The sequence below is a fragment of the Lithobates pipiens genome, unplaced genomic scaffold, assembly GCF_037356315.1.
Source record: "Lithobates pipiens isolate NorthernLeopardFrog02 unplaced genomic scaffold, aLitPip1_a1.2 Scaffold_3, whole genome shotgun sequence".
In the NCBI taxonomy this organism is placed as follows: Eukaryota; Metazoa; Chordata; class Amphibia; order Anura; family Ranidae; genus Lithobates; species Lithobates pipiens.
Window position 1 is genome coordinate 241,543,422 of NW_027507790.1, and position 16,838 is coordinate 241,560,259.

A 16,838-nucleotide genomic window follows, 5' to 3' on the forward strand; every position below is an offset into this window, starting at 1 on the left:
TGCTACGCATGCTCAGATCAAAGTACTAGAGCAAAGCTATTGGCTACTAGACTGAACTTAGTCCTGTCGGAACAAACAAATGTCATCACGTTCCAAACGATCCAGATTTTCCAACAACTTTGTCCGACTGTGTGTATGCAACACCAGTTTCGGGCAAAATCCGTCTGAAAGAATCCGGATTTTCTGGTCGGGAATTTCTGACAGTGTACGGGGGCTTAGTCTTTTGACTAAAATGGAATTTTAGTTTTAGTCCCAATTTAGTCTTTTGACTAAAATGGCGTTTTAGCCGCGTTTTAGTTGAATAAAATATAAATTTATTCGACTAAAATGTTTTAATCAAGACAATTAACACTAGTTGCAACCAAAAATTTTATTGTATTTTATGTGATAGACCAACACAGAGTGGCACATAATTGTGAAGTGAAAGGGAAATGATAAATGGTTTTCCCAGTTTATGTGAAAAGTGTGCATTTGTTTTAAGCCCCCTTTACTCTGATACCCATAACTAAAATTTAATGGAACCAATTGCCTTTAGAAGTCACATAATTAGTTAAATAGAGTCCACCTGTGTGTAATTAAATCTCAGTATAAATAAAGCTGTTCTGTGAAGCCTTCAGTGGTTTGTTGGAGAACCTTGGTGAACAAACTGCATCATGCAGGTCAGGGATAAAGTTGCGGAGAAGTTAAAAGCGGGATTAGGTCATTTAAAAAAAATATCCCAAGGTTTGAACATCTCGCAGAGCACTGTTCAATCCATCATCCAAAAATGGAAAGAGCAAGGTACAACTGCAAACCTACCAAGACATGGCCGTCCACCTAAACTGACAGGCTGGGAGATCATTAACCAATTTGTGCCTGTGCTATAGCAGAAAGGCGGCTATAGTGTGTGCTTAAAATGCTGGGAGAGGGTACATGGATGTTCTGCCACCTGCACGCACCAGGGTCTGTGATCGTCGAGTCCTTGGTTGATCACAGAGCGGGATAAAGGGCCCATCACAGCGGGCCCTTTACCACTTAATCAGCTGTGAGCCAATGACAGCTGATTGCGAAAGTAAACAGAAGCCAATTTCTGTGTCAGAGCAAAGAAAGCCGTTAACCGGCTTCTGTTACAGGGGCATGGGTCCCCTTAGTGATCACCAGTGCCCATCAGTACTGCTAATCAGGGGCCAGTCAGTGCCTCCTATCAGAGCCCATCAGCGAAGGAGAAGAATTACCTGTGTGCAGTTTTTGATAACAAAATATGAAAAACACTTTTTTTGGAGGGGTGTTTTAGAATAATAAAAAAAAAACTCAGTAGTGAATAAATACCACCAAAAGAAAGCTCTATTTATGCGGAACAAATTATAAAAATGTAGTTTGGGGGTAGTGTTGCATGACTGCGCAATTTTCCTTCAAAGTCTGAAAGCTGAAAATTGCCCAGAGCGGGAAGGGGGGTATAAGTGCCCAGTAAGCAAGTGGTTAATCGGAGGAGGACCCAAGAGGCCCATAGTAAATCTGGAGGAGCTGCAGAGATCCACAGCTCAGGTGGGAGAATCTGTCCACAGGACAACTATTAGTTGTGCACTCCACAAATCTGGAATTAATGGAAGAGTGGCAAGAAGAAAACCATTGTTGAAGGAATGCCATAAGAAGTCCCGTTTACAGTTTGTGAGACGCCATGTGGGGGACACAACAAACATGTGGAAGGAGGTGCTCTGGTCAGATGAGACCAAAATTTGAACTTTTTGGCCTAAAAGGAAAACACTGTGTGGGGGAAACTAACACTGCACATCACAATGAACACACCACCCACCGTGAAACATGGTGGTGGCAGCATCATGTTGTGGGGATGCTTTTCTTCAGCAGGGACAGGGAAGCTGGTCAGACTTGATGGGAAGATGGATGGAGCCAAATACAGGACAATCTTAGAAGAAAATCTGTTGGCCTCTGCAGAAGACTTGAGACTGGGGTGGAGATTTACCTTCCAGCAGGACGACGACTCTAAACATACAGCCAGAGCAACTATGGAATGGTTTAGATCTGGTCTCAAACTGATGCCCCTCCAGCTGTTGCACAACTACAAGTCCCATCATGCTTCAGCCTTACAATGCCACATGGGACTTGCAGTTTCGCAAAACAGCTGGAGGGCCACCAGTTTGACTCCTGGTTTAGATCAAAGCATATTCATGTGTTAGACTGGCCCAGTCAAAGTCCAGACCTAAATCCAATTGAGAATGTGGCAAATTGCTGTTCAGACACTCTCCATCCAATCTGACAGAGCTTGAGCTATTTTGCAAGGAAGAATGGACAAAAATGTCACTCTCCAGATGTGCAAAGCTGATAGAGACATCCCCAAAAAGACTTGTAGCTGTAATTGCAGTGAAAGGTGGTTCTGCAAAGTATTGACTCAGGGGGGCGCCATACAAATACATACCACACTTTTCATATATTTGTAACGCAAGGGAAACTGTTGCAGTAACGTTGTGTTTTGCACGCATGCCTATTAGGTGACTTCTGAAGGCAATTGGTTCCACTAGATTTTATTTGGGGTTATCGGAGTAAAGGGGGTGGAAAACAAATGGACTCCACACTTTTCAGATATTTATTTGTAAAGAAATGCGAAAAATCATCTTCCTTCCCCCTTCGCAATTATGTGCCACTTTGTGTTGATCTATCGCATAAAATGCCAGTACATTTACGTTTTTGGTTCTAACATGACAAAATGTGGAAAATTTCAAGGAGTATGAATACTTTTTCAAGGCACTGTGTGTGATCTAGAACTAGCTCTATATCATGGTTGCTTTTTTCAGGGAATAACTCAATTCAAGTTTTAATTGGTTCCTTACAGATGGATTTAATGCCATTCGTAAGCAAAGCTGGCTGTGAATGTCTTAATGAAAGTGATGACAATGAGTTTGAAAACTGCTTAAGGAAAGACACCACGTACCTTGAATCGGACTGCGATGAACAGGTTAGTTGTACAATAGTTTTTTTCCCTGAGCTGTGGGAGGGAGAACCATTCCATGTAATCAGCACTTTAACCACTTAAAGTGGTGTGCCCCCTAAAAAAAAAAAAAATAATAAAAAAAAAATTTAAAGGCAGCAGCTACAAATACTGCAGCTGCTGACTTTTAATAATTGGACACTTGCCTGTCCCAGGATCCAGCGATGCGGGAGAACGAAGCACCCCCATACCCCCCCCCGTTCCCTGCTCTGCTCGCGGTGCCAGCATTCTTACTGTGGGCATTTTAATTTTAAAAAAAGCAGTAAAATTTTATATATATATATATATATATATATATATATATATATATATATATATATATATATATATATATATATATATATATATATATATATTATATCAGGGCTCGACAAAACCCGGTCGCATTGGCGACTAGAAATAGCGACCTCGCGCCTGGGGCAGCACAGCTGGGGGTATCCTGTCTCTGTGGACACCCCCAGCGTGATCGCGTCGGGCCGTTCCGCCGGCGGGCGAAAATTTAGGCCGCGGCTTTGAGGCCTTCTGCGGTCCTATGATTCCTTATGGAATCTGGCGCCCTCTTGTGGTCGTTGTTGGTATGACAAACCAGCAATGCTAATTTCCTCTGCAAAGTTTCCTCTGTCTGTTTTATATTACCTGCATCTTCTTCCCATTATTTAGAACCCCCTAAACATTATATATATTTTTTATTCGAACACCCTAGAGAATAAAATGGTGGTTGTTGCAATACTGTCTGTCACACCGTATTTGTGCAGCGGACTTAATAAAAAAATAAGACAACAGTAAAGTAAGCCCAATTTTTTTTTATATTGTGAAAGATAATGTTACGCCAAGTAAATTGATACCCAACATGTCACGCTTCAAAATTGCACCCGCTCATGGAATGGCGACAAACTTTTACCCTTTAAAATCTCCATAGGCGACGTTTAAAAAAATTCTACAGGTTGCACGTTTTGAGTTACAGAGGAGGTCTGGGGCTAGAATTATTGCTCTCGCTCTACCGATCACGGCGCTACCTCCGATGTGTGGTTCGAACACCGATTTTATATGCGGGCAGGACAGGGCGCGTTTAAAAATTATTTTTTCTGCTTATTTTAACTTTTTTTTTTTTCCACTGTTCTTTTAAAAAAAAATTTGTGTCACTTTTATTCTTATTACAAGGAATGTAAAAATCCCTTGTAATAGAAAAAGCATGACAGGTCCTCTTAAATATGAGATCTGGGGTCAGAGAGACCTCGGATCTCATATTTACACTAAAATGCAATTGAAAAAAAAATTGTCATTTGAAAAAAATAAATAAAATGTCCCTCCTAAGAGCTATGGGCAATGACTTGGAGACGGGGGGGGGGGGGGGGGGGGCGGCGACGGCGCTGCTATCTTCCCCTCACTCGTCTCCATGTCAGGCCAGGGACAGGTCCGGATCGCCGTCACGGACCTGGCTCCTAACTTTTTAAGCTGGCTCCTAGATTCCAAGCACATTTGTCAACCCCTGTATTATATTCTAATGAAAGATAATGTTACGACAAGTAAATTGACACCCAACATATTGCGCCCACTCGTGGAATGGCGACAAACTTTTTTTTTTTACCCTTAATCTCCATAGGCAACTTTTAAATTCTACAGGTTGCTAGAGTTATTGCTCTCGCTCTGCCAATCACGGCAGTACCTCACATGTGTGGTTTGAACACTGTTTTCATATGCAGGTGCTACTCACGTGTGCGTTCGCTTCTGCAAGCGAGCAGATTTAAACTTTTTAAAACGTTATTTAAAATTTTTTATTTTTACACTGTTTTAAAATATATATATTTATATATTTTTGTCCCTTTTATTCCTATTACAAGGAATGTAAAGATTCCTTGTAATAGGGGGGAAAAAAAGCATGACAGGACCTCTTAAATATGAGATCTGGGGGTCAAAAAGACCTCGGATCTCATATTTACACTAAAATGCAATAAAAATAAATGGCCCTTTAAGAGCTATGGGCGAAAGTGAAGTTTTGATGTCGCTTCCGCCCTGCATTGTTATAGAGACGGGTGGCGGCCGTCTTCCCCTCGCTCTTCTCCGTGCACAGTAAGGGCGAAGATCCAATTGCTTCCGCCGCTGCCAACGGCTCCTGTAAGTGGTGGAGAGACAACTTTTAATCTGAAACCGGACCGCTCACTGAAGAGGGTACCGGGTTATGGTAGCTAGCTGCTACCATAACAATATTCCTCTTCAAAGTACCAATGTGTAACGACGGTGGGTGGTCTGGAAGTGGTTAAAGAGTATAGTGATGGTGTTTTCTTCAGTTTTAAGTGTACCTGTCAAACACAAAAAAAAAAAACGCAAAGCGCAATCCAATTTGCTACAGCAAGGGAATAAAATTGTTTCTGATCTGACCCGGGATACATAGCGGGTGGCGGGCGCAAGTAGTTTCAGCGGCAGCCCATTAGCTAGGATGAAATTTCTTGTCATAATGGCGACCTCCTGGCATCTGGGGTTTGTCGAGCCCTGTTTTAATGAATAAGTTACAATTTCTTGGCTTTAATCTTTGGAATACACTCCCCCCCACCCCCCCCCCCTTTTAAAAAAAAAAAAAAAAACGAATTGGAGGTGTCAGTGTCCTGATGAGGCTTAGAACAGCCTTTCACAATCGGGGTTATGTGGTACCCTAGGGTTCCTCCAGAGGTTTTTTGAATAAAAGCAGCCGGTAGCTCCAGACCATCAAGCATATCTATTTTCAAGCCTTCAGACCCCATTCACACCTGAGCGTTTTGTAGCTTGACGCCTGAAGCTACAAAACGCTGGAGGGGAAAAAATCCATTATTCTCAATGGAGATGGTTCACATCTCCACTCCAAGTCGCCTGAAGCCCTACGCCTGAAGCTCAAACAAGTTCCGGACCCTTTTTTGTCGCGCAAATCGGGCTGATTTGGGCGTTTTTTCTTCTTTTAACATTGGTGACCTTTTGCCCTGCACAAATTCGCGACAAAACGCGGTAAATGCCGCGAATTGCGGTAAAAAACGCTTGAAAAAGCTACGCTCAGGTGTGAATGCAGCCTTACAGTGAGTACAGTCAGCAGTAGACTAGTTTCAGCGATAAGCCTTGTTCACAGCACTCATGTTAAAAAGCATAAACATTTATACATAAGACTGTCACATGACTACTACTCCTCTCCAATCAACAGTGTGTTCAATTCAAGTCTAGCTATAATACAACACTTGAGATACAAAAAATAGAGACTATCTTGACATGTGAAGAGAAACATATATTAAAAGCTCCATAAAAGAATCTTTAATGAAAAAATGTATAGATTAAAAAAAATCATGTTGCTTGATGTGAAATATAAAGACTATATACATAAGGGTGCACATTCAGGGCCAGCTCACACTACTGCATGGTGCGAGATCGCTTTTATAAAGAGTCCTGGAGCAATGGACATTGTATTATGCCCATCGCTTGTGATACATCTTGGGGTCTAGTTCACACCATTGCGATGCAGGGGGCCCTGCGATTGCACTTTGGTTTTCCGCATCACACAGACTCGCAGGGCAGTTCGCGCTGCCGTATGCAAACTGCGGGGCAGTGCCAATACATAGTGGCACCCCCATTTCAGCTTGCATGTCGCACTGCCTGCTGTCAGTTTTGGAACGTTTAGGTCCCGTGCGATTCTAGCCTGAATGCGTTGCGAGTTCAGCCATAACTTTGTTGCTGGAGTTGCATTGTACGGACATGGCGTGTGATGTGCACTGCGAATCGCATATATCGCACCACGCAGTAGTGTGAGCCGGCCCTGAATGTGCACTATCTTTTATGTATAGTCTTTATATTTCACATCAAGCAACAGGATTTTTTAAATCTATGCGTTTTTTTTCATTAAAGATTCTCTTATAGAGCTTTTAATGTTTCTCTTCACATGTCAAGATGGTCTCTGTATTTATTTATTTTTTTTTGTATCTCAAATGTTGTATTAGATCTAGACTATTTGCTTCTCATTTGTCATCTGCACATCTGTTTTCAATTTGTAACCAATCGCCTCACTTGAATTGAACACACTGTTGATTGGAGAGGAGTAGTAGTCATGTGACAGTCTTTTATGTATAAATGTTCATGCTTTTTAACATGAGTGCTGTGAACAAGGCTTATCGCCAAAACTAGTCTGCTGCTGACTGTACTCACTGTGAAGGCTTGAAAATAAATACGCTTGATGGTATGGAGCTGTCAACCCTGACTGCAAACTTCCAAAGTAAGACTTTGTTTCCCACTGCTCTGAGCCATACAATCTTTGATCAAATCCTTGTAGGGGTTCATTGAGCAGCTTCTGCCTCTGAGTTCCCTCTGACACAATGATCTTTTAGCGATCTAAAAAAATGTTTTCAACTGGGTCCTAAGAGGGGGCATTCTTCCTAAAGACCACCATTATAAGGTGCATTCTTCCCTCTGATCATCACTCTCATATACTGTGAGTTGTACGGCTTCCTTGAGACCAGAAAGTTATTTCAAAGGTTCTTCCGTGTTAAAAAGGTTGGCTTAGATTTATAAAGGGCTGTTATCTCAGTTTCATACTGAGCAAAAAAAAAAAAATTATATATATATATATATATATATATATATATATATATATATATATATATATATATATATATATATATATATATATATATATATATATATATATATATATATATATATATATATATATAAATATATAAATTTTTTTTTTTTTGTATTATCTCTATCTCTCAACATGCTAATCATATTGCAGCCTAATTAATCAGACGCATTCCTCTTAGGTATTGCTTTCTTATCACAAGTAGGCTTCCTAAATTACCACCTTTTTTATATTTCCCCAACAGCTCCTGATCACTGTAGCGTTCAACCAGCCGGTTAAATTATATTCTATGAAGCTTCAGGGACCTGATAATGGTGAGTATGCTTGACTCCAGTTTCCCACCATTTTTTCTATTTCCATGCTTTGGTTTTGAAGAAAAAGGCTCGTCCAGCTTGTGCATAGTGACTTTATTTTATTAAATTTTCTTAGGGACAAATTCCTTTTTGACGTCACTTTTACAGGTTCTTGAAATATTCCAGTTTTTTTTTTTTTTTTTTTAATTTTTTTTTTTTTCTTGCTAAAGTACAACTGTCATAGGATTATGTAAGCTGCCATTGCAGGAACAATTATAGAGAAGTATAGTCGAATAATATATAAACAGAGGTGAAAGCGATACCCTACAAATATTTTGTCAGACAAAACTGTTCGTGTGTCAAAGGCTTAATCCAAAGGTTTGGCAGAATTTGCCACTTAATTTTTTACAATTTGGGAAAAAAAATCTTTGGAATAAAGGAGCATTAGAGACTGACCTGGTTCCAGCCAACATTTGCGTGTGGTCACCTCTGCACAGGAAGCATATCCTTGTTTTGGCTGGTCCTGCAGATTTTAAAGCGCCTTTTTCTGCCCTTTAATCCTCCATGAAAGAGAACTTTAGCTTTGAATAGTTCAAACATTTTAATTACATAAACAAAGTCCAAGATAATGCTCTTTATTCTAATTCCCCCGTTCTGTGTGCTTTTGGAAGGCCACCTTAAGTTTCGGGAACCTCTGTGTACTATCATCGTGGTCTCTGGATGGTTGCCCTCAGACCTCTTGTTCCTTTGTCAGAGCTCGATGTAAATTGGCTATAAAGTAGTTTAATTTATTTTCACAGTGGCAGATTAGGTTATGACTGTTTTATTATTATTTTTTTCTACTTAAATATGACAACACCTAAAACCTGCAGCACTTCCAGTTTTTTAAATTCACCTGTCCCAGGTCCATCGCCTGCCTGCTTCCCAGGTATCTTGGCTGGTGTGTGCTCACATTCTTTGTTGGACCTACTTTTTATGGAAAGCACTATCCTATATATAACTAGATCTAGTGCAAATCGTGACCCAGTACATGACCCACACCACTGAACGCACATGGAGGAAAAAGTGATTTAGAGTTATCACTCCTGTGTGTGTGTGTGTGTGTGTGTGTGTGTGTCTCCTGTTCAAGTCACCCCTTGTCCCTTACCCTCCTGAGCACTGCCCCTTGATTCCTCGCCCTATCCACTTTCCAGTACCACCCATTTTAGAGAGTACAGAACCAAGTATAATTTTGTTTTACTAAGTCATTTGTATGGAATTTTTTAATAAGCTGTAAAAATTGTCCCCTGCAGCCAGCAAAAATGCACCCCCTTTTCAACAATAGTTCCCCCCCCCCCAGCAACAAAAGACCCCTCACAACAAAGTACCCCCAAGCAACAATGGATTCACCCCAGCATTATTAGACCTGCCAGGAACAAGGAATCTCCTAGCGAGCAGCCTCAATAGACCCGCCAGCAGTAGACCCTTCCCTCAATAGCAACAAAGGACCTCCTCCCCCAGCAACAATAGATCCTCCAGCCTCAATAGACGCTCCAGCATGCCTCAGCACCCCTTGCCATTAGATTAATTCAATGCTGGAGGTGCTGGAACTGCACTCCCCACGTTCCTGCTGAAAAAAAATAAAATAAAGTTATTTATTATAGATATATATCTATATATCTATCTTTAGATATATTCTCAGTATTTCAAATACTTCTGTGCTCTCTAGCTATGCTCCTCCTCTTTCATAAAGTAGTTGGACCCCTTTCACACTGAGGCAGTTTTCAGGCGTTTTAGCGCTAAAAATAGCGATTTTAAAGCACCAGAAAACCGCCTCTCATGCCTCCCCAGTGTGAAAGCCGAGTGCTTTCACATTGGGACAGCAAAAATAGTCCTGCAAGCAGCCTTTTTGGTGCGGTGTAAGAGCACTGTGTACATAGCTCCTGCACCGCCGCTGCCCGTTGGAATGAATGGGCAGCGCTTCGGAAGCACCGTAACACAGGCGCGGTTAACCCCTTCTTTGGCTGTTAGCGGCCAAAAAGCGGCGCTTATACAGCAGTAAAGCTGCGCTTTACTGATAACTTGCCTGCCTCCCCAGTGTGTAAGCAGTTTTATAGTTTCTCTAGGGAAATGAAAGTCCTTAAAGAGGGATTCCACCAAAAAAAAAAATATTAAAAGCCAGCAGCTATAAATACTACAGCTGCTGACTTTTAATAAATGGACACTCACCTGTCCCGGGTTCCAGCGATGCCGAGGCCGATCGATCTCTCGGCTGCTGCCGCCACCATTCTAGGTGAGGGAATCAGGAAGTGAAGCGAATCGGCTTCACTTCCTGGTTCCCTACTGCGCATGCGCGAATCGCGCAGCGCAATAGGAAATCTCTGCGCTGTCACTGGGACCCGTGTGTGTCCCAGCAGACAGCGCGGCAGGGCAGGAAATGGCGTAGACTACCACGGGAGTCTATGCCCGGAAGTGGGTGTAAATACCTGTCTTTGACAGGTATCTCCACCCCCCTCCCCCCTGAAAGGTGTCAATTGTGACACCGGAGGGGGGGAGGCATCCGATCAGCGGAGGTTCCACTTTAGGATGGAATCCCGCTTTAAGATGATGACTATTGATCCCATGAATCCACACCTGAATATCAGTTAATTTGCATCACAATCATTCATCCATCAAGAGGCTGGTAATCCGCAGCCAGTGCTGGTGTGAGAAATCATGGGCCCTGTACAGCCTACCTCTCCAAAAAAAAAAAAAAAAAAATCAAATCATGATTTTGTTAAAATGCCACATCGCGATGCTATGCAGTCATGGCAGAAATTATACCACCATCGAACAAGAGCCATTTGGGTGAATAGCACAGCTCTGAAAATGCCTCACAACCGTATGCAAAGCACACAGTTGTGGTGTGCTAGTTTAGAGCAGTTTTCAGATTTAGTTGGTTTATTGGTTGGTGAAATATCAGGGGTTAAACAGATCCGTCATCTCTTACTTTTGAGTCAGAGAAAGGGACTGAGGACAGAGATTCAGCCATCCCTTTCTCTGCAGCCTCAGCTGCACTGTACAGTGAAAGAATGGGGTATGCTCTGTGCTGAGCCATTTCCTATTCATTCACAGACTGAAGCATAGGAAACAGTTTACTATGCTGCAGTGATGAATGGGCACAGGAGTGATCTGCACCTATTGCTCACTGCTTTCATTCAGGAAAGGAAGGGGCCGGTAAATAGAACATATTAACCTGCTCCCCTGCTTTCCATCCTGAACTCCATCCTCCTGTGTCCGGCAGGAGGGGAGGGGGGCACGCAGGGGGCCCAGACAGCAGGGCAGCAGATGCCAATCCCCCTGCCGTGCAACTGGAGGGAGAAGGAGAAGCTGGTAGCACTGCAGGAGGAGCCACAAGAATCCGCAGTACAGCCAGCCTTCCTGCTCAGGGCCCCCCTTTTGTGGCCTGGGCTCAGCACAGGGGGCTGGATGCACTGCCTTATAAGCGGCCCTGTCTGCAGCACAATAATCATAAACAAGAAATGTATAGAATTTTTGCATTTTCATTAATCCACACTTAATACGATCAGATTGCCACTATAAAGACTGGCATTGCTCCACAATTGTGCCTCGCTGTTGCGGCGGTGTACATCGCATTCAGTCAACTCATGGTCCCGCGATGATGCATTTTGTCATTATGATTTTGTCTGTCCGAAGGTGTGCGCGGCTGACCGTTATTTTTAAGACGCCATGACTAGCACTTAACTCTTTGTAGTACAATGCACTCCAGATTCAAAACCACACCACTACAGGTTGGAGTCTAGAGCCATCTACAGCTCATTAACAGTACTACAGCTTAATCGGGCATAATCATTTTTGTATTGAACTGATACAATAACTACAAACCACGTGAATCAGTACATTGCCCTTTCCATGTCACACGGGTTACAGCACACCCCATATATTTATATCATGGTACAAATATAAAATTCATATTCTATATATTTAATACAAAAATATTGTATACATTTTAAATGGCAAGCCTTATAAATTCATTTGTGAAAATGTATTTACTAAAGCTCCAGAGAACCTGATAACCATCAAAAAAAATCATTATGTAAAATTTTGAAGCAACCCCCGAATAATCACTAATAAAGCAATTTATGTCAAACATGACATTCATTCCTTTAGGGGTTAAAGTATCTGGCATATATATTCCTTTGTTTCCCTTTTTAAAGTCTCTATTGGACCCCCCCCCCCCCAGAATGGTACATCCTGTCAATTCACCCCCCGTGAAGGGAGGTCACAGAAAGACCTAATAGAGGGAGACACTTTGTTGTTTGAAGCCAATCTTATTATGTATATGCTCGGTTCTTCTTTCTTTCCCTTTTATTTTTTTATTTTTAATACATTAGCCCACAAGGACATTCTACAGTGTAGACCACATGGGTGGTGTGGCACGTAATGAATTGTGATTTTGATCTCCCTATTGCCAGGGGGTTTAAAGTTTTTTTGTTATACCCCTAGGTGTACCGTTGACCTGTCTGTATACCTTACATTTATGGCAGACAAAAAATCCTGCTTTATCCCAAAACATTTGGGGTCTAAAACCTTTTTTTTTTTTTCTCAAATTTTGGGCTTTGTGCGTGTAGGACATGCCAATACTTCCTGAAAATCACTTCTTCCTTATACTGAAAATCAGAAATGAGTCCCCATTGCTGGTTATTTGTTTCATCACTAACTCTTCTCTCAAAGGTGTTCTTCTCGTGGTATATCTGTCCCCTCTTGTGTAGTCCCATTTAGTAAAGGAATAGAGGCGTTGCCTAGTTTGCTAAGGTATAAGATAGTTGGCTTAGAAGCAGTGCAGGATTATTGCAATTTATTCTTGGCTGGGGCGATGCCCTCTGCAAACCTGTTCCTTTCTGTGGATTTGCAAGTCCATGCCCTGTTCCATTCCTTTAAATTCTATAGACTTGGGAGCCCATGCCTTCTGCAGTCATTTTTCATTCCTGTAGACTTGCAAGACCATGCTTTCTGCAAGCCCCCTTGCTTCTATAGACTTGCAAGTCTATGTCCTGTTCAGACCTATTCATTCATATAGACTTTCCATCTCATGCCCTCTTTATTTCCATTCATCCCTATAGAGTTCTTGGAAATGCAATCCAAATAAATGGGATTACAGAGGATAGAGAGATTTATGTCAAGTGGTCAGGCAATGTAGACCTTGTAGATTCTTTCTTTCTGTGGGTGTTTTTTTTTTATTATTTATTTTTTTTCAGCAAATCGTAAACTTATTTTTTTTTTTTTTTTTTTTCTCCACAGGTCAGGGTCCAAAGTATGTAAAAATTTTCATAAACCTCCCACGATCCATGGATTTTGATGAAGCAATGAGAAGTGAACCTACTCAAGCTGTAGAATTGACAGCAGATGACATAAAAGAGGAGAGCATTATACAGCTACGCTATGTCAAGTTTCAGAATGTAAATAGTGTAACGGTAAGTGTAACCGGTTTGTGACCAGCTGCCGCAGTTGTACTGTGGCAGGGTGGCTCCCCTGGTCGAGCTGTCGTAGCTGTATTTTGGGATATTTATTATAGCAAAAAGTTTTCAAAATTGTCGCTCTTTTGGTTATAGCACAAAAGATAAAAACCGCACAGGTGATCACATACCACCAAAAGAAAGCTCTATTTGTGGGGAAAATAGGATATCAATTTTGTTTGGGTGCAGCGTTGTACGAGCGCACAATTGTCAGTTAAAGCAACACAGTGCACTGTGTGTGTATATTTACACACGTTAATCGCGTTTTTAAAGCCATGTCTGTCTTCTGGTAGCTATTGTGTTATGATGGGGGGAGAGGGTGCGACACCAGCCATTGCTCTCATTGGCTGAGTGGGCTGATCAGATGCCAATCAGCAGACCTTTTGCAGTCATGCCGTCCGACAGAAGCGGGTAGTTCAGCCGGCTTCTGTCGGACTGGCTGCCGTACACACGGGCCGAATGTCAAAACTGGGTGATGCGATTTGTGTATAGTGACTGCTATACCTTTTTAGGGGTTAAAGTATCTGGCGCACATGTTCATTTTGTTTCCCCTTTTTTTTTTTTTCTTTTTTTTTTTTTTTTAGTTTCTATTGGACCCCTCCAAGAATGGTACGTCCTCTTTATTTCCCCTGACATTTTAGACTGGTTAGGACTTTTCCAAAAATGTAACCTAACCCTTTCATATACAGTCCTGCACAAAAGTACATCCCTATTGAAATTTACTTTTTCAATAGATTTGGCATGGTTTCAAATAATTTGGCAATCTTTTTAAAAATCTTGCCAGGCATGTAGCCATCTCCTTAGGGCCCATAGAGTTCACTGGATCTTGGCATGATGAAACCACACACCACACACACCGCTCAATAGCAAAAGATCACCAGACCTTGGATATCTAAGGTTTAAATAGGACCAGCATACTCTGTAAGGAGGTGCAAATCTATTCTATGGTACCTAATCTGGAATGCCAGATTCTAATTCCATGGATATAGAAAGGTGGTAATCTGCATTTCCATTAACCGTGAATATGATAATGAATACACAACATCAATTTTATGTCTCGCTTGTTGAAATACATCCCCTTTTTATCTGTAGGCCCTGTTTGAATGAAGATCTAATGTTTGTCTCGTCAAATATGTTGAAGCCGTCAACAATTTCCATGGGGCATTCTTACCTTTCTCAAATGATTGTAGGGATTGCAAGTGGAAAGGGGTCTGATCATTCTACAGATTGTATCCCGTTATTGCTGTATATGCTTTGCTATACAACTGTATGCATGAGTCATTGAAAACTTCTGGTTATTAAGTGACGAATTGCAATTGTGATTCTTCTGGATATTGAGTTCCTTAGTATCTAGATGGCTGGAAATGGCTCAGCACCAAGTTGCCCGATTTTACCCACTTCAGCCCCGGAATGATTTACCCACTTCCTGACCAGGCCATTTTTTGCAATATGGCACTACGTCACTTTAACTGACAATTGCGCAGTCATGCGACGTTGTACCAAAACAAAATTGGCGTCCTATTTTTCCCACAAATAGTGCTTTCTTTTTGGTGGCATTTTTTTTTATTTATTTGCTCTATTAACGAGACTGACAATTTTGAAGAAAACTTTTTTTCTGCTATAAAGAACACCCAATAAAATGTAAAAATCTATTTTCTTCATCAATTTAGGCCAATTTGCATTCTGCTACATACTATTGGTAAAAAAAAAAAAAAAAAAAAACCCAATGAGTTTATATTGATTTGTGCAAAGTTAGTGTCTACAAGATGGGGGCTAGGTTTATTTTTTTTATTTTTTTTTTTTTATTTTTTTTTTTTTTTACTAGTACTGGCAGTGATCTGCGTTTTTTTTATTATTTTTTTTCGGGATGGTAAGATTGCGGCGAACAGATTGGTCACCTAACTGACTTTGTTTGAAACTTTTTTTGTTTTTGTTTTTTTTTTGTTTTTTTTTGTTTTAGGAAGCAGTGGCATTATTACAGTGATCAGTGCTAAAAATATGCACTGTTATTGTACTAATGACACTGGCAGGGAAGGGGTTACCATCAGGGGCAATCAAGGGTTTAACTGTGTTCCTTTAGTGTGCGTGTTCTAACTGGGGGATGGGCTGCCGGGGACAACACACAGATCCGTCTTCCTGCATAGCAGAAAGACACAGAATCTGTGCGTCATCCCGTCAGAACGGAGATCTGCCTTGTTTACTATAGCAGATCCCTGTTCTGTCACTGCGGGGAATGATTGCGGGCAGCCGGCCGACATCGATTCCACCAGACCCGCTGACTGGCTCCCCCTGCTGGCCAATGGGCGCATTTGTGTGCCCACAGATCGCCATGTACGAGCCTGACGTACACCTAAGGCGATATGCGCAGCTGAGCCAACCTGCCGCAATATAACTTAAGTTAAAGCGAAGCTCTGCTTGTTCACACCCCCCTCCACTGCCACATTTGACACTTTTTGGGGGGGAGTGGATACCTGTCAAAAACCAGGTACCTACTCCCACTTCCTGGTAAGAATAGATGCATTGTTGTGTGGCACTCTTACATTTCCGGCCCCTCCTCTCCCCATGCTGCCTTCTGAGACAAAGATCCTAGAACCCAGTGCAACCATTCACAGAGCACAGCGTGGCTTGCACATGCGCAGTAGGAAATGGGCTGTGAAGCCACAAGACTTCACTTCCCGTTTCCCTTAGTAAGGATGCCGGCACCTGCACCCGAAGCCTATGGACGCATTCGCTAGAGGTGCCGACATCGTAGGATACCTCTAACTGTGGATAGTGGCCAGGGTAGGTGACATTGCATCCGGGTTCATTCTAGCTAGAGGATGTCAATGAACGGATCAGTGGGTGACGCTTGTGGAGTGTGAGTAAAACCCCTGCTGCCACTTCCCTTGGGACATACGGGAGTGGCAGAAAAAGGGTTACTGTTCTTCTTCTGTGCAGGGATACATGAAAAAAAATCTTCTTTTCTTTTGACCACTACCAGCTGACACTGTGTGGCTTCCTGTTGTCAAACCCCAGCTGTCAGTTAGCAATTTGATCCACAGTAACGATACCTTTCCCGCTGCCTCTAAAAGTGATCCCGTGGCGAATACACTGCCGGGATCGCTTTTTAGCAGATGATGAATTGCCCACAGAAAAAAAAAATGATACCGGGGTTATGGCAGCTAGCTACTTCCATAACCTCGGTATTAAACGTCAGACTAAATTATGTGTATATGGACTGTAAGTGGTAGGTAAGGGATGACCTATTGATAACATTCAAGCTGAAGGCTTCAATCAGAAAACATTTGTTTCAAGTTGCAAAGGCAACTGCAGCCTGTGGAAGGCAATGTCTGCTTAAAACCACAATCGTATATTAATATGTAGTTTTATCAAATTAAATTATGTAGTTCTTTAAAAAAAAAAGTGGCCTTTGCATCTAAGCTTCAGCCACCTCTGGGCACAAAGGTTTATTCCTTTTGCTGCCAGGTCCATATGTT

At 41.8% G+C, this 16,838-nt stretch overlaps 1 protein-coding gene across 1 annotated transcript in view; it reads left to right on the top strand.

The window, feature by feature from the left end:
• TXNL1 (thioredoxin like 1) overlaps window positions 1-16,838 on the top strand; it is a 37,725-nt gene that overhangs the window by 16,252 nt on the left and 4,635 nt on the right. Inside the window, exons 4-6 of the mRNA XM_077462963.1 lie at window positions 2,828-2,950; window positions 7,819-7,888; window positions 13,148-13,320. Of these exons, the coding sequence (XP_077319089.1) occupies window positions 2,828-2,950; window positions 7,819-7,888; window positions 13,148-13,320 (366 nt within the window). The remainder of the gene's footprint in view (window positions 1-2,827; window positions 2,951-7,818; window positions 7,889-13,147; window positions 13,321-16,838) is intronic.